This window comes from Alligator sinensis, unplaced genomic scaffold (genome assembly GCF_000455745.1).
Source record: "Alligator sinensis unplaced genomic scaffold, ASM45574v1 scaffold51_1, whole genome shotgun sequence".
In the NCBI taxonomy this organism is placed as follows: Eukaryota; Metazoa; Chordata; order Crocodylia; family Alligatoridae; genus Alligator; species Alligator sinensis.
In genome coordinates, this window is record NW_005843075.1 from 97,741 (window position 1) to 121,526 (window position 23,786).

Below are 23,786 nucleotides of genomic sequence, written 5' to 3' on the forward strand. Positions count from 1 at the left end.
TATCCCTAGTTGGACTATTTTATAGACCAGTGATGCTCAACCTTTTGACCCCTCAAGCCAGATGAGCGTGGTAGGCCAATCCACAGACTTGATCAAGCCTTCATACCAGGACCAAGCTCTGAGACCTGGTCCTGCCCCAGAACTGGTCTCCAAGGGGCTGGTACAACTCCGTCTCACCAGGATTGGTCCCCTGGAGCCTGGTACTACCCCCTCCCACTCCAGCACAAAAGGAGTGGATTCTGGGAGCCTGGTGCTGCCCCTCCCCAGCCCCCCACATTCAGGATTTGGCCCTGAGACCTGGCAATGCCCCCACCTGGCCCTCCATGCTGGGAATCAGTTGCCAGATCCAGCACTCAGGCCCCAGGACTCTCTATACAACCAGAAATTTTGGGGAGGGGAGGGGAGGGGAGAGGGAGCAGTGCCACCACTCTCCCACCTCAAATTTCTGGACCCATAGGGAGCCCCTCCATGGGCTGGATGACACAGGCCACGGGCCTGATGTGGGCAAGGGATTGAGCACTAGGGCTGTGCAAAATGTCACCAGCCATTTCGTTTCAACATTGTTTTGACCAATTTTGAGGTCAAAACAGCAGAATTAGAATGAAATAAAGTCCGTCAAAATAGCCTCAAAACAAAACGAGGCTAGTCAAAACGTTTCGAAAGTTGAAACATTCTGACCATAGGCTGAGGATGGGAAGTCAGTCCAGCTGGGCTGACTTTCCATCCCCAGTGCAAAATCCAGCAGGGGATGGGAAGTCAGGCCAGCTGGGTTGACTCCCCACCCCCTGCACTACAGCCCCCATCCCTGGTGCTAGATCGTGCCGGGGGACGGTGAGGCAGCCCAGCTGAGCTGCTTCCCCATCCCCATCACTAGATCACTCAGGGGGTGGGGAAGCCTGCTCCCGCCCCCTGTGCAACCTAGTGCGAGGGATAGGGAACCAGCCCACCAGGTGTTTTGACTCAAACTGAAATTCGAAACAGAACACTGTTCCATCGAACCGTTGAAACTCAAGGTGAAACGGAATGATGCCATTTCGCACAGCCCTATTGAGCACCCATTATAGACTGTCAATTTGGGCACTCACTTAGGAGTAGTGACATCTAAGTTTGGATCTCCTTTCATATACAATAGGCCATTAGAATAAAAACCAAGCCAACTCTGAGCCATATTTGAGCAAATAATCTGAAAAATCTCACTACATACAGCTGAAACAATGTCTCCACATCTCCTTCCCAAATTGCTTTGTGGACTTGCACAGTGGGCAGTACCAACAATTAACAAAGCCATGAGATTCATAAGCAATTATGCAAAAAGGGACTCAGTGTTCATGAATATATTCAGTCCAACCTTTAACTGTTTGTGTGTGAAAAATTTCCAGTTCAGGGATATTATAATGTATAGCAGTTTATCCATCATACAGATATATCATATATTTTTATGGGGACATTTATAAAGCTTTTTAAGCATCTAATAAGATAGAAGGCAGTTCAGAATCCTTCATAATAAATTACCTATTAGTGAAAGCTCTTAACAGAGGGAAACACACATAAAGAAAAAAAAGGAACCAAAGCACTCTGACAGCTAAGGAAGAAACAGAGGTTATGTCCTCCGTGGCTGAGATTCAAAGCAGTTTCAGTTAGTGACTGTTCTGCTCCAATTCCCCAGATAAAATTTAGACCTACAGCAAGCAGTCTTCATTTCTATTCTAGTCTAGTGAGATAGTCATGGTTCAGATTTTTAAGTAACCAATAGAAAAACTCAATTGGGAGCTATGAAGCTTAAATATTATGTTACAGTTAAATTGAGATAAACCCTATAGTTACTATAGGACGATTACTGAATTCCCACAAACTAAAACAGTTCATAAATTGCTAGATAAAACTTCTGTTCAACAATTTCCAATAGAAAAAATATTATTCAAATTTTAACCTACGTGAAATGTGTGTGTGGCACCAAGTCTCAATTGCAGGTAATGCAGGACAAAAACAACAGTCAGAAAAACTAAGTAATACCATCTTGGACATTTTTTAAATCTTCTTTACACATAATACAATTATTAAATAATTATCCTTATTAATATTCTCTTTTCATACCGCTCACATTTACCTGAGCGCGCTCTCACCTTAGAAAATGACTGGGTTTCCAGTTCTTAAAATTGCGCTGTTAATGAGAAAACTCACAGATAAAGAACAAGTGAGATTTGCCCCTAGTTTTTGACAGCTTCTGCCAGCACCAACCAGTGCACTGGGTCCTCTGCACCAGTGTCAGCCATGAGAAAAATGTGTTGACACAAATCAGGCACAACCCTCCTGCCCTTCTGAGAGTCCAGATGGGGTTTACACACATAGAAATGCAGGCAGTGCTGGCCAGCACAGTGCATTAAACACATATCCTCAATAATTGCTGCTAGCAAAGCTAGAATCCCAGCCACAAACTAGCTCTACCCTGTTTTCTGCATAATCCTCAAAGGAAGGGAGGAGAAGGATCATCTGCTCTCTCCAGCAGAATCCCCTTCCTTGTGAGGGCAGTGCACTGCTAGTACAGCGGAGTGTAATGGACCTAATGAACTACTGGCCCAGAGAAAAGGTGTTGTATCAGAATGTCTCACCTTGCTAGATCAGGGGTCGGCAAGCTATGGCCTGTGGGCTGGATCTGGATCACAAAAAAGTCTAATCCAGCACCAGGAATCATTCATTCTCTGTTCTGCAGAGCTCCCCTCCACTGAAAAGCTTGATGTTCCAAAACATTTGAGCACCCTTGCTACAGAGGGGCTTGCTCAGAGGGTGTGTGGGGGAGAGACCGACACTTCTGGCCCACAGCAGCAGCAACCCAAGAGCAGCACCAGTTGCCATCTTTGCTGCAAGCCCCTCCACGCCTCTGGCCAAGGAGCCCCACAAGTCATGCTCTTCCCCGGAAATTGACAGATTGCCATCTGGAAGGGGTGGGAAAGGGGCGGGAAATTGACAGATTGCCATCAGGAAGGGGTGGGACTTCCAGGGCCCCTTGCCCAGAGGCATGACCGGGGGGCCCTGCCACAAAAATCTCCCCCCCGCTTCCTGCCCTTCTGTGCTTCAGGACGCACCAGGGCTTCCTGGCCTGTTCTGTTTTTGTAGCACTCTTCCCCCCCTCCCTGCTTACTGCAAATTCTGTGCTTTTACACTGGGACCTACTGATTTTGCAATTTCTGTGAAAATCACAAAATCGCAAATTCAGTAGGTCCGTAGTCATAAGATCAGACTTGCACCTGCAAAACATTGCAGACCTCTGTGCACAATAATTTCTAAACAGAACATATAAGATTGGTTTTACTTCCCAGTATGTGTGAATTCTTAGCCCTGATCCAGCACACAAACACTTGAGTTCATCCTTAACCCTGACAGACTATGTTACTGGATCTCAACTTTGTCAGACTTAAGGCACCTCTCAAATTAAAAGCAGCTCTCAGCTTTCACTCTTTTCTTACTACAGAAAAACAGAGCAATTGTTCCGTAGCAAAGAACTCCAAAAGATAACAACAGGTCAGAATGGTTTTGACACTATGGATTCCTATTTGAAAACTCAAGAGATTTTCTTGCGAATCATGTGTAGGTGTTTACACACCTAGTGCTAATATTGTGTAGCACCCAACAGCACCCTTAAAGGAATCTCACAGCATCCTAGTTGAGAATAACTGGACTACTCACCTGGTTAAAGGCAAGCATGAATTTAAACATCATACTGGATAAGACCCAGGCTAGCTAACTATGACAGTCAAAGTCTCTTTCTATGCAGAAGCAGCTCTTCAAATGATAATGAATCCAAAAGTTTGCCATGGGTACAAAAAACAATGCAAAAAATAAAGAAAGGCAAAAAAGTAGTTAAAAAATGTTAGAGGGATGCTGTTAATTTAAAGATAATATTCTTGCTGGAAAAATCTTCTGCACGCAGTTGGAGAAATTATACTTGAAATATGCAAACTGAAAGATGCTAACAGAAAGATCAAGAGAAAAATATTTCCTATTTTACACCTGGGTATTTGACATAACTAGCTTCATTTCCCGCCCACCCCATCCCCACATTGTCAAACGGCTCTTTATGTATAGGGAGTTCACACTGCAACTGGCAAAAAATACATTAAAGAATATTATTGTAAAATAAAAAACCTGGCAGTGGAAGCCAGGGTAGCATATAATAACTGAAATAACTATTTTTACTAGATTAGATTTCTGCTTGTCTATTCCTCTAATATTGGAAGAAACTCAAGAGATGGCAGCTGGAGTTCAGCAACAGGCTGCTCTTTTTTCTTACAAAGAGACAAGTTTAGAACGGCTGCTTCCATTCTATAATAAAGGTATTTATCCTGAAGCAACAAAATATAAAACACACAACATAAAGCATCTCTGTTTAGGTGAGGGATATTACATATAGAAAAATGAAGAGTGCAGCAAACACAGGTAATCCTCTGCTCTAACCAATAACAGTTAGTTATGGAAGTTAATGCAGGTTTTCAGGTGAGCATTATGACCTTGACTTCTACTGGCACTGAGGATCAACAGAATCAATCAAACCATTCAAATACCTAATGAAATACTAGGAAAAATTGCATCTGAAGGTACAGAGACTGAACCACTACCTCACCTGTGTTAGGTACACATTTTCATTTTTGCCAGTTGCTATGGGCTCCTACACATGCGCAGGGAGGTTGCCCCAATGCACTGTAATTACAGCTGGAGCACGTTAATTACTGCACTCTAACAGACTCCAGTGTCACGTGTATCAGCGTCCCTATGCCACAAAATGGTGGCGGGGGCGCTTTAACTAAAGTTAATTCGACAAGCTTTAAAGTGCTCCCGCCACCATTTTTCAGCACAGGGACATGTGATGCTCAGGATGCTTTAATTAGCACAGCTCTTAGGGACACATTAATTAAAGCATGCCTCCCCCCAGAGCACATCTATAAATGCCCTATAATACTATCTATCTATCTGAGTAATGCTATACTCCTGGCAACTGACTCCAATACCCATTGAGTGAAATACAGCCATAATAAACGGTGGTAGTTTATTATCTACTAATAATCCCTTATACATCACTGCAATTTTAGCTATACTCATCCCTGTTTCTATGTTTAAGCAAGTTTCACACATTTGTTTTATTCATATCAGAATTTATCATTTAAAAATGTATTGTTCTGGGCAAAACACTAAAGTGATTACCACAAAAATCACCACAAATTCTGATATCTATCTAGGTGTGTATGCTCACCTGCCCACACCCACATAGACAGATTTCACCAATGCAACAAAATTCCTGTCTCGTCTTTATGTTCCAAATTGAATTTGACCTTTGGGCTGAAGGTGTGTAGAACTATCCCCCTTCGCCTGTGCAGGCTAATAAATAGCTTTTAAAGTGTTTTTCACACTACTCAGTTCTCTCTCACCATTACACAAATTTACGGCCAATTTAGCCAAAACTTTTCAAGCTAAGATTTGCCCAACACAAATAGTCAGCCTTCAGCATTAATGGTAGCTATCTAGCTGCTGATCTATGAAATTCAGCTTGCCTATCCATAGTTACCATTCAGGTCTCTGGTTGCCTTTAGGAACATCCATCATATCATAACCCTGCAGACTGTAGAATACAACAACAGAGTTTGATATGATATAAATAGTATATGTATTCTGTACCTACTTCCCTGATAAAAGATTCCTTCTCTTCTCTTTCATATTTTTGTCTTCCTGTAGAAATACCATTTCTTGTATCTTACTGATGTTATTTGGTTTTGTTTATATGCTTACTAGTTAGTGTCTTTGGTGCAATTTCCTGCTTATTGTCAGAGCCCAGTAGTTGAGTGCCTATGTCACAGTGGAAGATTTCACTGGTTTGATGCCTATAATGCAGTGGAATTTCTCGGCACAGTGGAATTTTCCGCTATGGTAAAAAACCCCGGTGCAGTAAAAGGTTCCCGCCAACTTTATGCAAATACGCGCACCACCATTGGCCGGTTATAAATTATTCATGCTTGGTGACTAGTAATTGGCTCGCTAGCCATATAAAAGTTAGAGCAGTTTCCGCCCAAGTCAGAGAACTCCGCGCACATCTCGGAGTGAACTTGGCGGACTGATCACCCACCAACGACTCCCCGTCGCCGACCGTCCCAACGTACCCCCGTGCCCTGCAGGCCCGATAAGCTGTTCATGTCATTTTGTCTTACTCGAAGAGCTCACGTTTGCAACTGTAATCTAAGTCAGTTCTTCTTCCTGCGCTGTGTACACCGACGGCGTAAGTAAATAATCTCTTTGTTCAACCAATACGCTTCAGTGCCTAATTCCGCTCCATCGGTCAAAAGTACCCGCCTGCCGTTTCGGGCTACTGGCCACAGCCCGGCCTACCACTCGACCGCCACACTTATAAAAACATATTTGATGTATTTACTGTACAGTCAGTAGACCAGGTCCAACAGGTTTTGTTGGGTTTTTTTTAAAGGTCAGTCCTGCCACATAAGTAACATTCCAGCCTACCAACAAATTTAATATGATAATGCTGACATATTGCTTGAAAGCTCCACTGCTTGTGCACATTAGTAGATGTATTCAGCATGTAGAATCCCCTCCAGCAATTTCAATATTAACTGTAATTTCTATAGCTTTCTGATCTACTAGACCAGACAGACAACAGTCATTTAACAGCATCAGATTCATTGTGTGTAGCAAAGAAAAAAAAAAAAAAAAAAAAAAAAAAAAACACATAAAGAAGAAAGCCTCTTTTTACCAATGTCGCAGAGCACTTGGGTGCCCTGCTCCTAAAGACAGGAAACTGCTGGGGAAAGAGCCCTAGCAGTGAGTAAGGAGCCCAGCTGTTGGTCACCAGGGCAACTAGAGTAATTAATGACCCACACCTGCCAGCAGTCAGCTGACTGAAGGGGGCAGGGCCTGGCACATGTAAACCCCATGGCTGAAGCCAGGCAGAGAGTTCCCTGCCGGCAGCCAAGGGGGAAGGAGCTCTTCCAGGGAAGAGAGGGGAAGCCTGACTGCAGGAGCAGCATCTGACACTGCTGAGGGATGGAGTATTCCCCAGCAGGCTGGAATGACGTTTTAACCGGGCGGCTTTAATTTATGTTACAGCCCAAGGGCTTGTGTTGCGTTGCTACTTAAACACTGGTGGTTTGGGTGAGGCTATTAGGGGTTAGAGGAGGCCTCATAGGGGACCCACAGCAGCGTGGGGACCCCAGCACCAGCAAGGGCGCAGCATTTGGGGTGCACTGACCCCAGCCCCAGAAAGGGGGCAGTTGAGAAGCCCCAGAGAGGGGGCGTTGATGAGAAGCCCCAGTGCGGGTGTGGCGAGCCCTAGAGAAGGGGGCAGCATTGTGAGAAGCCCTAGAGAGAGGGGCAACATTATTGTGAGAAGCCCCAGGAGAGGGGGTAATCTTGGAGAAGCCCCAGGAGAGGGGGCAGCATTGGCGAGCGCTGGAGAGGGCGCAGAGCAAGACAGGGCCACGTATAGCCCAGAGAAGACAAGGGGGCCAAATTATAACAAGGCCCTGACCGAACAACATCAATTCCAGCTGTGAGGCTTGGGACGTGGTAAAGAGGTGGCTGGAGCCACGCATAGCCCATAAGGCTAGGGTGCCCCAAAGCACCTATTGCAGAGCGGGACCCACAAGGGGTCTGGGAGTCCACAGGGTCAGGTATTACAACAAACCGTGTCCAAGAGGACGTAAGGCAGCCTCCCATACATTTATTCTCCATCAAAGACATGGCGGGCGATAAGTGAGGGTGCCCTTTGGGCCAACTTGGCACTGGAAGGGGGCCTTGGGGAGATCACGGCCATCCTGCAGGACCCCGCGCCATATCAACCAGGCTAGAATCTCTCTTCACATACATCATACATACATATTCCTGGTCTGTCATAGTTGCTTCAGGTCTTTTCCTCTAATTTCTTGGGATGCTATGTAAACCCAAATGCAAATCTCCCTCCACCCTACTACTGGGATAATTTAATCATTTTAGTGGTGAGGTTTTGTTTCTTTCCTTTTCTTTTGGTGCTTTTTTTTCTTCCCGCACATTATAGAGTATTACACTTTCATTTGAGAGTAACCAAATCTTTAGGAATACACAATATAGGAAAATAAATTAGATTCACCCTTCAGATCATACTAATGATCTGATCAGACTCAGAAATTAACACTAAGGCTCCATTAAGACATGGAGAAAAATCTCTGCAATTTAAGTAACAGCACTGGTAATCAAACAACAAGAAGTCTGGTCTGCTAACATATAAAACCCAGGAAAGGTGTGGAAACCTGGGTGTGCCAATATTAAAGCAAGATCACTTTACTAATCTTTTAGGAACTGTTTTACTATGTGAACAGGATAAAGGGCACCTATACACATCACACAGCTCTGCTCCAACTCCTGCTAATTATTAGCACATGTCAGAGCAGACTTGATTAATCAAGTCTGCTGGAGCATCCTAATTAACACACTCCAGCATCATCTGTGTTATGTATATTCAGCATCCTGTTTCAAAATGGTGGTGGGGCACTTTAACTAAAGCTTGTCCAATGAGCTTTAGTTCAAACACTCCTGCCACCATTTTGAAATGCAGGACACTGAATGCACATGATGCTGCAGACGCTTTAATTACAGTGGCTCTCAGAGCTGCTCTAATGAAATCACCCCCTCTCACCCCCCACCCCAGAGCATGTGTATAGATGTCCAAAATGCCCCTCCTTCCTCCACTGCTTTGGATAAGATTCAAATTTTCAGTGGAAGAAATTCCTGACCATCTGGAAGGTAATCCCTCAGACACTCAAAAAACAAGTGTAAGCTCTTTCACAATATTGAAGTGGGCAAGAACTGAGAGTGCTTGTGTGTAGTTTAATGCCAAACAATATTAAGGTTGCTTGAGCCCAGGAGCCCTGCAGACCTGACAGTTATGTGCTCAGGTCCATTTTTAAGGACATAAAAAGGATGACAACAGACAAAGTCCACCAAAAAAATAAAACAAAAATACCTGAGACCTGGTAGTCCAATAATCACTGGCTCAGCTTATTTGCTTGTTGCCTGTAACCCCTTGAAACCCTTAAAATTCTTCTCTTAGCCATACATATCATAAAAAGTAAGCAAATACTAACCATTAGCAGCAGTTTTAGTGCCCACAGCCTAGTAGTGCCAATATCTAACAAACGCTGATACAAATAATGATCCCTATTGGGCAAGATTATCATAATCTCTCAAACTGACTAAAACCCAGAAAAAAACACTTTGCATTAGAATTCTGATCTCTGAAATGTCATATACCAACATTACAAAAAAAAAAAAATCAGAATAATTTGAATGTTTTTCTTGGAACATAACTGAGGATGTGCATGTTAAAAGAAACATGGATTTCAATGTAGCATGTTGGCAGAAAAGCAAAAGGTGATTTCCTAGGTGAATTTAAAGAGTATAGCAGGAGACCAGAAACTTAAATGTAAAAATAAATTAAGAAAAAGATTATGCAAGAAAGAAAAGGTAAAAAAAAAACCAATGGGAAACATTGAGAATACACTACAAAGGGAGAGAGAGAAAAGACACTGTAGATAAGAGTGGACAGGGGGAGGTTAGAGGATAAAAATAGGTTAAGTGCTCATTTATCTGTCAATCAGGCAGATATTCTCATGAACTGAGGTGCTGTCAAAATCTGCTTTAAGATTTACTTACAAACTCTTTCTGTTTGACAATTAACTACTTTAGACGTTATTCATTTGTGCTAATCATTTCTACTGAAAGTGGACAGATGAAAGTGTTAACAAAAAATGCACACTGATTTTGGGCTTGATCCAAAGTCAACTGAAATTAATAAAATTTCACATTGCCTTAAGTGAGCTTTGGATCAGATTCTTGGATAAGCTTTTTTGTTGCAAGACTTCCAGCGTGCATTACCAACATATACACTTGACAGCACATTCCGATGTTAGCATTTATTTAAGGAGATAACATCTGTATGCACAACAAAGCAATATTCACAAGGTGTTGTGTCGTCTCTTTTACTAAAGATGACAAGCATCAGCTTTTTTTACCAATGAAAACTGGTAGCAGGAAACATACCAAAAATGATCCAAACCTAAAATAAAATTGGAAAAGAAAAATTCTAGACAAATATCTGAATCAACAGTTACAGTCTTGCAAATAATACATATTCTATGAAAAACCACAAACATGTAACGTAAAAAGTGGGTTAACGTAAAGGATAGCACCTTTAATTTAGTAACTAGAGAGCAAAATTTACCTGCTGATATGATAATGACCCTCTGGCCTCCATCTTACTATCTGACATGCTGTCTTGAAATGGGAGCTGTGCTCTGATTTATCTGGAAAATCAACTGGGTAGCCCAATAGAAATTTCCCATAAATGACAATGTTCTCGTCTGCTTGGCCAACAGTGAAGGGCACAGAAAAATCAACCTCCACGGTAAGGAGTCAGAATTAATTTGCCTGTTGTCAGAAATCTTACTCCAATCAAAGTTCATAATGTAAAAAATAAATAAATAAATAAATAAATAAAATGGAGCCAACACAGAAAACATTGTGAAACTGCAGTAGTGTGTTTCATCCTATGTCCGAGTGTACCCAGGCTCATGGTAGACAAGGCTCCAGGTGTAGGTTTCTTCCACAGAGTGGCAGCCATTTGGTAATCCCTAGTGTCTCCAACTGGGGTCCCTGTGCAGGACATTAAGCCCTGTGCACAACTGTAGGAAATACGTTATTTTTAGCTTATCTACAGACTACAGGGACTTGTCTAGTGTCACCAGACCACACGAAGGGATGACACAGAGCACAGAATGCCACTCTACATGCACTAAACCAGGGGCGTCCAACTCAAAATCGGCCCTGCGGGCTTGATGAGGGTAGCTAGGTTGGTCTGAAGGCCCAAACATCTAGATATTATGAGGAAGGAGTAAACATGTGGACTCATGGGGAAATCTAAAGGAGCAAGTATCACAAATATTTTATACATTTTTTCCTTGAAGTTAGAAATCTATAGAACTCTTTTCTTCTTTCTAAATAAAACTTTAAAATTTAGCACATTTTCTAACGTTACACAGAGCTGTGGCCTCTGTAAGACAGTAATTTATCCATCATTAAATGGGGTATATGATTATCTACAGCATCATTTTCAATTGTAATATATTTAAAATCTAGCCAGCTTTTTATGCCTATTAAAGCTCCCTTTGATCCTGTCAGTCATTCTTATGTATTTTCCCTTGACTCTTCACTATGCAAATTTTAGTCTACAGCATTAATTCTGGCATTGTATTTGTTCTGTTAATACAGTACTGTTGTCCCCATGTGAATTTCTCTTTTTTACATTAATAAATATAGCAACATATACACCAGCTTTGTAAGGTCAATTAACTGCTAAGCAGGCGATCAGAAAAGATAAATATATTTGCAAGGGACTTAGGGGAATTTAATAAGTGTTGGTGGAACTACTGTCCCTGTATCACACTTTGAATCTTTTACTGAACACAACTGGAAGACCTTACAACAAAAATAAAATGGATGCTTATTTTATTAATGTGTTTCACTTGCAATACATGGAACTTACCCACAAAGTTTACAGGTGAACAAAATTATTTGGTGATGTATAGAGTCCTAACAAATTCATAACTGCATACAGAAGGATTGATCCAATCTCAGGCCAGAGCACAATAAAGCAACTCTTAACAGTTAACAGACCAGTAGCTAATTTTTACACATTATTATTTAAGTATGAATTATATTAAATTAAGTTTTGGACTGTAACTTTGTTGAAGAGTACCAAATAAAGGAAAGATGTATACTCTAGTTATGTTGCATGTATATAAAATCCCAAGCCTTTCCTCATTTCCTGACCTAAAGGCAATACAAATTAATAATATAAAAACTGTTAGCACATTCATTAGTACATGGGAATTAATATTGTGTACCACCTAAGGGCACCACCTAATAACCCACTATCTTTTAAAAATAGCGTTCTAAATAAACAGTGCTGACAGTTTTATATTTAGCACGACTGCCATCTTCTGGTTTAAAGTAGCCACAGTAGTCTAACCCACAAGTACAGCTGTAGCTAATAAAGTTCCATATTTTAATATATGCTGTTTCAATTAATCTCTTTGGAAACAAATCATCCAAAACACAATAACAGGACTTCCACTATAACAATTTTACATGTTATAATGTTATTGTTTTTATGATGTACAATGTACAAAGTCCCAATCTAAAGAAAGTCTATGGAAAACATAAGCAAAGACTATTCAAGACAAAAAATGCAAGCGAAGTACAGCTGCTACCACCAAATGACAGGCAAATACAGAAACTATCATTAAAAAGACAGTAACTCCCTTAGCATGAAGAACAGTTACAAAATACTGAAAATGCTGAGGAAGATGAATCATTATCATCTCAGGATAATACTGAGGCTAAGAGCAGAGCAAGATCTAAACAGAGAAATGGACATTTCTGTGAACAAGAGCAGAGTTAGGGAACTAAAGATTAAAAACAAGAAAAGTTAGGAACAAATATAAACCCTATGGCTTCTAAGCATAAACCAACCTAGTAATCTTGAAACCAGTACCTCCCTCTCTCCTTTTTCCTTTTAAAAAAGGCACGCCACCATGGCACTTTACTGTCCTTTCCTGTGCCTAATGAGACCAGTGGTGAGAGCCTGTCTGGGAAGGCACTGTACACATGATAAAGACAATCAAAGTGTGCTGCTACCATGTCCTTGCTGCCTGCCGTGACACAATTTGGAGGTGGCACCTAGTAGCAGTAATACCACAGTAAGCCCACTTGGTCTGGCACACCATGTACAAGCTACCTATCGCGAAGAGAACAGGCAGTATCCAGTGGTGGCTGCTGCATGGGGCCCTGGCCACAGGTATGTTGTCCCCACTCAGACCTGACACCATTAGTGGCCTGCCATTTCTGTAAGGACGAGGTAATTCCATGTCTTCCAGGACTGTCCCTGGCTGAAGACACTCTTTGCTGTCCTCAGCAACCTGTTAGGCACACTAGACTTGAACTTCTCCAAAACTATCTTCTCTATCCCATACTGAATGGCCAAAGGAAGCATGATTTGCCTGGTCAATTTTCTGCTGGGCTGGGCCATGATGGTGACTCTGAAAAGTTGCTGAAACCAGCTTGCAGGAGCCAGCTCCAATGACACCCTCCAACTTTCTACTTCCTGGTCCCCATGTGTGTCACATTTTAATTTGCAGGGGTTTAGGTTGCAGCCGTGTTGGTCTAAGGACATAGGCAGACAAGGTTCCTTGGGTGAATTTGATATCTTTTATTAGACCAACCCAAATACTTGGAGAAAAGTTATTAAGCAAGCTTTCGGGTTCAAAAACCCTTCGTCAGGCTAAGGAAGTTTCAGCAGTTGGTGTGTGCTCTTCTTGGATTAATTTGGATACTTCACCTTGCAACAAAATCTGGACCAATTTCTGCCATGCTGGGCTATTGAGGGGGCCCTGTGCAAGGGGGAAGACAGACAGTTGATCCTATGTGGGTAACCCTGTGAGAAGCACAAGGAAGAGTGTTTTAAGCTCCAGCGACATGGGTTTTTTGCTACTAAAAAGTGTTTCATGCTCAGCCCCCTATGAGGGGCGCACATCTTTCCATTTTCATGATTTGTGTTAATATTTGTATAATAAAGATTTTTTTTTTTTAATCAAAAATCTCTCTCAGGCCCACCACAGCCAATCAATGTTCGATATCCACCCTGAACTATCCAGTCATGCTAGAGAGGACTAAAGTGTGCTTCTCAGAGAAGCAGGAATACACAGTAATATCTCCGGTCTTTCAGTATATTCATTTTGGAGATGAGAAAGCGAAAAAGCATAGGAAACAGATGAAAAAAAATTTTTAAGTATAAGAATATTTGCCATTGGCATATGCTACAACGAACCTCCAGTTACCTACATTTGTTTTCTTATTGCATGAAAATCATGAAGATCCCTCCCTACTCTACATCCCAAGTGCCTTTTTAAACAGGAATAGCCCATTAAGCTGGTTGTCTAACATTTAACTTTTAGGAATTTAAGCCACTTTAATATGAGTGTCCATCACTCATTTTAGTCAACTGTTAAACTAGGAAACTGAAAACGTGAAACTATGACACGTATGTGCTGACATCCCTGCTTTATGGTTCAGAAGTGTGGACTACATATGCTAGGCACATCAAGAGACTGAACAGCATCTACATGAGATGTCTGCGTAAGATACTGAAAATAAAGTGGGAAGACAGAATACCAAACACAGAGGTACTGGAGCATGCAGCGCTGACACACTTAGAAACCACTATCAAGAACAGGAGGCTGCAAAAGATCAGGCATGTCAGGAGACTGGGAGGAGACCATATCCCCAAGAATATTTTATATAACAAGATTCAGGATGGCTCTATAAAGTGAAGTCACCTTCTATGGCAGTACCATGATCTGTGCAAAAATGATATGAAGTGGTTCGACATCAACATATAAAGCTAGGAGACGCATGCAGAATCCTGTCCAGTCTGGAGGGAACATATGGCACTGAGTGCAGCTCAACATGAAGTGGCTTTGATCCAGAGGATGGAAGCAAAGTAAGAAAGAAAAAAGCAGCAGGCTGTAAACTTGGACTCCAACTCAGACAACATATGGATCTGTAAAACTTGTAACAAGCTGTGTCGCTCTTGAATTGGGCTTGTTGGCCACAAATGGATTAATCAGGCATCTGAATAGACCTCTTACATGTACACAATGATCCAGAGGATCAACAGTTGCTTAAACTAGGAAGCTTAATTATCCAAGGTAATGAAGCCAAGATACCTTTACATTGCCATATTGTGAATCTACTTCCTGCTACTGCTCACAGATGAAAAGGTCATGCATAATGTTGACTGCTACTTCCCATTCTCAAATATCTCTTCTTGAAAAAAGGAAGTACTCAAACTGGCTAGGCAAGAGTTCTTACCTGAGCTTAAGAGAAGCTGAAGAGGTTTGGATATCTTAAACACTGCATATTCCCCATCTCCAAAATACAGGATTTCTTCTTCCCCTTAGTATTTATTTCCCTTTGAGTTCACTTTAAAGGGATTCGAACAAAAAAGCAACTGAGGTCCCAGGATCCCAAGACCTTCAGTTTCTCTGTCAAAACTGGCAGCTCTAAGTTCAGTCAGGGCTAAGACATCTAGAGAGGGAAGCCTTTGAAGTTAGCTTGGCTCAGACTGAAAATGTTCTAAGAGGAGAAAATGGGGATTTAAAAGAGGAAAAGAAGAAAAACTTTGTTCTACTCACAAATATTTACTACTTCAATGCAAATATAGGGAGAAAGTTTTTTCTTTTGCTTTGTTGATTTCTCTCTTCATAGAAGGCTCAGCCCAAACCAGGGAAAACTTCAGGGGCTTTGCTAAATGTCATGGCTGGGGCTGAAGGTAAAGATGTCCCTTCTGATTTGATAGCAGATTTGATAGTCCACGTGCGTCTCTAATATAAGACTAACAATTAAGCAGCCATGTAATGAAAGGACAAAATTCCACAAAAGAACAAGGTTAAAGCAGAGAGAAGAAACCTCAAGTAATTTGCCATCTGTATGATCTCAAGAGGTAATTTTGTTTTATTATATGGCTGCATCTTTGTTATTCACTATCTGTCATGAATACCCAGCATTAAATAATAGCTCTTATCAGTATGAATTAGTTATATATACGGACTCTAGCAAAAACTCCCAGTTGATCAACAGACACCAAACAGGACACAACTCTGCCTTTACAATAAATGCAAAACCTGTCAACAGATTTCCACTACAACCACAATCAACACCCCTCACAATGCTGCCATCAGAATCCTACACGTCTACCCTAAACTGTGGTACAATCTCATTAACTACACCAAATGCCCCCATGGAAACTATGTGGGGAGACTAGACAAAAACCACATTCCAGAATGAAGAACCGAAAAAAATATAGGGGCAGACGTACAAGAGCACAGGGAATAGACTTTCCAAAGAACAACCATTCCCTTCCTGACCTCACAATCCTCATGCTCAAGGAATACTTATAAAAATACTTTCAGAAGCCAGGCCTGGGAACACAAATTCATAACCTTACTGAACACTAACAATCAAGAACTGAACACAGACATTAACTTTATGGCTCACTGCAATCAATTACAACGACTTGTGATCTCTGCTAATCTCTCTACACTCCACAGATGATAAGGACTCTCTCTTCCCTCTTGACTGGTCTTGCTCTTCCACTAAACATAGAATCATAGGAAAAGTGGAACTGAAAGGGACCTCACAAGGTCATCTAGCCAACCTACTACTCAAGGCAGGATTACCCCTGACTAAACCACCCCAGCCAAGTGTCTGTCTAATCTGCTCTTGAAAATTTCCAGGGATGGAGATGCCACAACTTTTCTAGGCATCCTGTTCCAATGTTTGACCATTCTCATGTTCAGAAAGTTCTTCCTACTTCCCAATCTAAATGTTCCCTGCTGAAGTTTAAAGGCAATACTTCTATCCTGCCCCCTACAGCCACAAGAAAAGCTCATCTCCACCCTCTCTGTAATCATCCTTCAGGTTACAGGTTTCCCTCACTTTATGCAGGTCCTGTATGTGTGAATTTGCTCTTATGCAATCACCCTTTTTATACCAAAAATTCATTATATGCAAGGTAAATTTACTCTTATGCAATCAGCTACTTTGTGTGGTGCATTGTGGGAGTGATGCGCACCAAAATATAGTCTCCTGTGTACATCTGTGCTCCTCGCTCGTTGTCTGTGACACGTGTTTCTGTAGATGCCATCTCCATTATGGCTTCTAAGGGTCCCGCTAACTTATTTCCTACCCCTCTCTGCTGTTTGTGAGTACAAAAATTGTCTTGTAAAAGTGGCAGAAACAGGTCTTGGGGTCAGTACAGTCGAGGTCTTGGAACGTATCCCTATTTGTTACATTGTAAAGTGGGTTCCCTTTATGTGAAATTATGCTTCGTTTTCCAGGAACGTATGTACAGCATAAAGCGAGGGAAACCTGCATTTGAAGACTCATCAAATTTCCTCTCCTCCCCCCGCCCCCCAGTCTTCACTTCTCCAAATTAAAACAACGTTAATTCTTTCAACCTTTCCTCCTAAGTCATGGTTTCCAGGCCTCTACTCATTTTTGTTGCTCCCCACTGAATACTGCTGGACCCTAACCTGCTTATCCTTTCTACTGTCTCTCTCATCTTCCAGTTACTCATGTGACTGTTTCTTTGCTCCTATTTGATAGCCTCTCCCCATTCCTTAAGCAGACTGTTTTTGAATACATATGAAGTTACACAGAAGCTATTACTCTATCTAATACTTAGTTCAAGCTATGTCTGATTCTCTCAAACCTGAGGAAAGATACTTTGTGCCCAAATGCTTGTCTAAATTCTCTCATAACTATACAGTGGTCTAATAAAATATATGATCAAACAAGTTCCTACCTCTCACATATTTCTGGATCATCACAGCTACAACATCACTACAGCAGTAAAAAACTTTTTATGCTATTGAAGATGGAAAAGGGGTCACATCTTTCAAAAAGGCTTCAATGCCTTGTACAGCGTCAAGGACTGAGAAGAGACATGGGAAAATACCACACTCCAGCAGAAGCAATGGACACCTGGGGCAGAAACACAAGCCCTCTGGTCAGTTAATGAGTTAAAACAGTGGCTAACCCCTCGCGCACACACACACATACACACACCCCTCCTTACCCACCCTCCCATTTAAAAAAAAAAAAGAGTTAGGGAGTTCCTTTATGACTTTCTTGAATGTGATGGCACCCAAGTTGAGAACTGCTGTTGTACTGCTTTGCCTTACCAGGCAACTCCTTATTAAATTAGCAGTTTATTGGACTCTTAACATTTTCCTTTTCTCACAACAGCACAAGACAGCAGCTGTGCAACTGTTGGCTTCTGTCCATATTCATGTAAAAAAACAAAAAACCACCCCCCAACCCCCTTCTCTCCCCACCTGCCAACAAGTTTGATTTTTCTGTCACTTACACAAGAAATTCTCAATTAGTTGCAACAGAATTACTCCTGATGGAATAACCATGTTATTAACACAGCAGAATAAAGTGCTATTCTTTTTTTTCCCTTTGTGAAAGCCTCCTGTCAATATGAATGGGATTGTTGTGAGGGGAAGAAAGGTAAACTACTGAATTAAATTAATGCAAATTGACCTGATGTGCCCTAGATTATATAATACATTTTTTATCTCTTGGATTTACAGAAAGTAAGAGGTTGTGAACTCTTTAAAAAGGCATACTGTGTCTGACTGCCTAATAAACACTGTTTTTGTTTTTAAACGTAAACATGGGAACACGATGTGCCCTGTCAACATATCAGTATTCTCCTGTCCTTATGGCACTGGTCCTGAACGAGGGTGCTGCCAACCCTGCAGCCAGCTACTTTTGAAGATGGTGATTTTTCAAGATACAGCATTGTTTTTCTATATAGCTCACAACCTTTTCTCCGTCAAAAACACTTATGTTTTAGGTTCTTCTCAAAGGGAGAGGAAAGGGGAAGGTGGGACCAGCACACACAAGATTAATGGTTCTCAACCTTTTTGGACTCAAGGCATCCCCCACTAGACTAAAGACAGCCCTCCACAGCTGTTGTGAATTGAGTGGCACCCAATTTCAAAAACTAATTTATATATTACACAAGGGCTGGGCAGTCCGGGCAGGGAATTATCCAGGCAGGGACAAGCCAGAGCTTGCTCATCTGTTTAGCTCTCCAATTCATCTCTTCACGCTTCGCTGACCTCCTCAGATCTGGTGTCACCTTTTAAACAGTCTGGTGGCACCGCAGCTCGGCTGTAATGATTCTCAACCCCTGGACACTTGGCAATTATTTTTTGAATCTCTCTCATATGCTTCAGCAACTAGCCTCATACAGACGTTAACTCTCTCCTAGGAGGGTCACTGCTCTCCTAGGAGAAACCAGATGTGAACAGATGTTCAGGCTTTTTCTGCCACAACAAAAATGGCCACTTCAGGAGAAAAATAACCTGGGAATAACCAAGACAGTTTGTCCTTGGAAAGAGCAAATGTTTGTACATGCTATAGGTCTAAACACTATATGAGAATCCCCCAAGTAAATTTAAGAATTTACCTAGCTGCTAATAGGGGCATATCCCTTAATCCCCTCTACAAATCAAAAGGAAATAAGTAAGTTTTCAGGCCAGACAGGTTGACTATAATCATCCAATCTCATCTCCTCCATCTCATCCTTACCTTATGGATATGTGAGAATGGGTAGCAAGGAAGCATCTGGATTATTTTAGGAAGGGCTTTAGTCAGATAGAAAATGAAAATGAAATTACAATAAATTTAGAACTGTAAGATGTATTTTTTTCTTTCTAGATGTAAGCCTTTGTTCATACTAATAAAAAATGCTATCAAATACCTGACTCAACATGTTCTATACTGCAAACAGTCATTTGCATGTACCATGTTGAAAAAAAAATGTATATTTGTATACCAGTTACAGTTCCATTCCATTTTTCCTCCTGGAAGAAAGCATCACATAATATTTTAAGGTCTTTTAACAAAAAGTGTAAAAGAGAACCAAATACAATACAAATCAGTCATTTTGTACATGCTCCCAATAGATGGCAACAGAAGACCAAAAATAAAGCTAACTCAGTGAACTGGCTAATCCATGCTGAAGTTATACCCATTTTAATCATTTCTCAACAGATTCTACCCTACAAAAACTTGTAAATGAGTAACTTCACTCACATGAGTTAGCCCATTCCAACAATGGGATTACTAGGATGAGTAAAGCATGAAGGAACAAATGTTCACAGGACTGAAGCCACGGAAAACTTGGCAGAATTTTTTGTGTGTATAGCAAGCTAATCAATAGTTTGTCTCAGAGCTAAAATGACAGAGAAAATGATTACTAGTTGCAAAACAAGGTAAAGAAATATATGCTGCTTATTAAACAAGAATTTGCATGAAGGAAAGTGAAATTATGTGGTTTACACGCACACAAAAAGGACACTTTTACTTTTGGTCATACTGTGATACCTGAAAGTACTTGCCACATACTTGAAAAAATTCTCATTTCTTTAGTTAAGGATTCACCTATAAATCCCCATATTTTACACACTTGTCACCTTAGCAACAACCCTATATCAGGTCAGTCGCATCATACGCGCATTTAACTTGCACAAATTCAACTATACATGGGGTGGGAGGGAGGGTGGGACTTCAGTCTGCACACGGCGCTGCCACTTACCTGGAGGTCCGGCCACCACCACACTGCCAGTGGTGACTGCCTCTGCCTCCAAAACCTCCCGCCACCGCCATGGAGCCATGACTGGAGCTGTGTGGCTGGCCGCCGGGCAGCAGCAGCAGCGTGGTGGTGGCTGGGCGGCATGCAGCCATCCCCACCACCACTCCACGCTGCACCGCTGCTGCTGGCCGCACAGCTCTAAGCATGGCTCCGCAGCAGTGGTGGGAGGTTTTGGAGGCAGAGGCAGTCACCGCTAGTCAAATCGCTGGCACGGTAATACGCAATTTGACTATACGCAATTTTCGCCTTACGCGCCGACTTCAGAACGTAACCCCTATGTAAGATGCGACTGACCTGTATGAAGTATGAAATTTTCTAAGAACTAAATAAGTGATGCCTGAAATGCAGTGATTAAGATTTTATACACAAGAATTTTCCCAAACTTATTTTTTTTTAATTTCCACAAATTTTCAGTTTAAACTGAAAACTGGAAGCCCTGTTACAGAGGGACAAAAACAATGGATCAATTTGGCTTTGATTTACCTGCCAAAAAGATCATCAGTATATGTTAAATAATATGCATACACACATCATACTTCTAAAACAGCATGCATTTTGGAGCTTCAAAAAGCTTTATTTCAGAGCTGCTTTTCTGTGGCTACTTCCAATATTTTTTATTTTAAAATAAAGCTTTCAAATTCATAGAAGACATAGGGAATCTTCTAGACTTTCAATGATAAATTAAGCTTCAAAAAGGGAAACAAAAATACTTTCTCCTTTAAGGGTGCCTGTATACACCATGGGGTTTAATCCTCATTAAATTAAACAGGATTATAAAATTTAAAGTTGTTTATTATGGAGCGTTGCATCAGTGTCTGCGCACACTATGTTTTTGAACAAATTAAGCCCAGTTCCCACCTGGCACCTCAGCAGAATGGAACAGTCCAGTGCTGCCCCCCTGGCCCAGGGCCCCCCAACCCATGCTCTGCCATGCAGCTGTGGGAGCATGGAGCCAGCAAATGCCACAAGAAAAAAAACTGAAGCAATCTGAAAGAGGAAGCAATTCAAAGTGGTAAAACAATTAAAATTTGCAGCACCATCTGGTGGACAAAAAGGCTCATTACATGTCTTTGAGTGCCATTGTGTTTGCACAGAATGAATGGATGAATGTGACGCTTTAATTCATGGCGAGCCAAACTAAACTACATCCAAGGAGTTTTACTTTAATGTACCCGAAAGATTTTTAAAGAGTACAGAAAATCCACTCAGGCAAACAGTCATGCCATTGCAGCGTAAGAAAGGACAAAAAGAGTGGCATGTACAAAGCCCCTAACTATAAGATGCAATACAATTAGTGTAGGCTGGTATGGAGCATTATTTTCAGTTTTCCTGACAAAGCTAAAATCCATTCCAATTTTATGAAAACACCTGTGGTCATAATCTCACCTAAGAACAATTTATTAGTTATAAAATGTCTCAGTCTGCTAAAACCACTGTTTTAGTAGTACTGCAAAGTGGCCTTCATCCAACCACTGACAGCAGGGGGAGAATTCTACCTGCTTACTTGATCCTCTGTCAACAGGAAGTAAATGGAAGTGGGTCCAGGCCCACAACTCCACCCTAAATTTGGAGAAAGTAGGGACATGTTTAGGCTGGCTATGGGTGGGAAAGGAGGGGCATAACAGAAAGGAATTCTGTTTCCCTCCAATGTTTATAGATCAGGGTTCCAAAGGAGCACTAATCATTTGTACCAGGGCCGGGCAGTCCGACTCAGGGGTGCAAAAGGCTCACAACACCACCTCCCTCACACCGACCCATCACATACTAGACAATGTAAGGAGTCAAAGCGTTAACCTTTAAGATACACCATATATTATAAAATGCATACCCACTACAGAAAATGAGAATACATACTGTTTTATAGGATAAATTATATAAACGCTCCTCTTACTACTACCTTGGGTATATACTGCAAGAAGCCAAATGAACCAAAGTCCCCATACCTGGGGCAGGAGGGGAAGGGAGGGCAGGGGGAAAAAAATATTTAAAAAAATCAAGCCATACCTGCTTTCCAAGATAACCAAATTAGGATCCAGAGAAATAGTTTCTGTTGTAATTTCCACTTTTCGTACACTACCAAAGAAGTCTGTTATCAGAACATTTTGAGGATCTCGCTGAAAAAGATCAGTCCTGTGTCCAGGTGTAGAAACGCACAAACTTTTAGGACAAACCTGAAACTGTAAAACAGAATAGATACTTATATCATTCCCCTCAGACTGACTAGATAAATTAAACACCCTAGAATTGCCAGAATACTGTCATGGAAAAGCATCTATTTCACTAATATCAACTATGTGTAATTTTTTTCCTGCAGCTATTAAACAGCGATTTAACTTTAATTCTATTTTGTAATAATTATGCATTTTAAAATATCCTCCTCCTCCTGATGTCCCTGTAACTACCATTAACTCTAATGACAAATTAACATTAAAAATGAGTTGCATGCAACTCTCTTGGGTGGATGCAAACCATTAATCAGAATAAATATGCCTCTGAACACAAATGCAGCAATGTTGCTATATAACTTCTGAAAAATAAAGTGAGGTGAGAGTCCTTCAAGTTCACCAAAGGGAATGAAGCAGGGCTAAATAAGTACTTGCTCAGCTTTTGAAAGCTAACAAAAAGGCCATAAAAATGCATTAGATTCTTGATAAGAAGTCCAGATAAGCCACATTTCCAATACTTACTTCATTTCAACAGCCTTGAAATTAACTATGAAAAAATTGCAAATATTAAAAGGTAATTTAGATTTGTGAAAGACCCTCTATTTTTAGTTACCGTAGATGTGCCTGCCATTCCCATAGCATGCTATCCACAGATCACTTCCACCACTACACAGAATTTCAATATGCATCACTGATGCTTAATGAAAGACAAAAGCCATTAAACAATAACAAACTTATGTAGGTTTTACTGGTTCCCAAGAAATTCTGTATAAAGAATATTCCACTGAAGCCTGGTGTTGGAAAAGACCAATTCAATTCAGTATTTTAAGTAGCTAAAAAAAATAGCAATTTTACAAATAGTACAAGAGATGTGATCCTAGTAGCTTGTGAAAGCAGAGGCACAAAAGTGACAGGCACACTTATGCATTAGTTCTGGACAACCAGCATCACATTTCTAGGGTCTCAGATTATGGATAGGGTCCTTATTTCCTGGGCCATCACAGACCTTCTTAAATTGATCTCAACAGCTCTGCATTCCTGTTCAAAATATTACATCAGGTTACCACTGAATTTTACATAAGATGTTTGTACAAACTTCTCTCTCTCTCCCTCTCCCCTTTTACTGGCAAAGAATGCTGGGCTAATGCCCAGTCCCTGAAAATTCATTTGATCATAAATACACACAAGAGGGCTAAGGTCATGAAGGATATCCAAACTACACACCAACCAAACCACAGAGAACCACAAATGTAAACCAAGTGTATGATCAGAAGTGTTCTTTCCTGGAGTGAGTAATTTAGGGA

At 41.2% G+C, this 23,786-nt stretch overlaps 1 protein-coding gene across 1 annotated transcript in view; it reads right to left on the reverse strand.

Annotated features, from left to right (window-relative positions):
* The window catches only part of PIGK (phosphatidylinositol glycan anchor biosynthesis class K), a 173,756-nt gene that overhangs the window by 88,719 nt on the left and 61,251 nt on the right, over positions 1–23,786 (reverse strand). Inside the window, exon 10 of the mRNA XM_006037172.2 lies at positions 22,322–22,494. Coding sequence (XP_006037234.1) covers positions 22,322–22,494 — 173 coding nt within the window. The remainder of the gene's footprint in view (positions 1–22,321; positions 22,495–23,786) is intronic.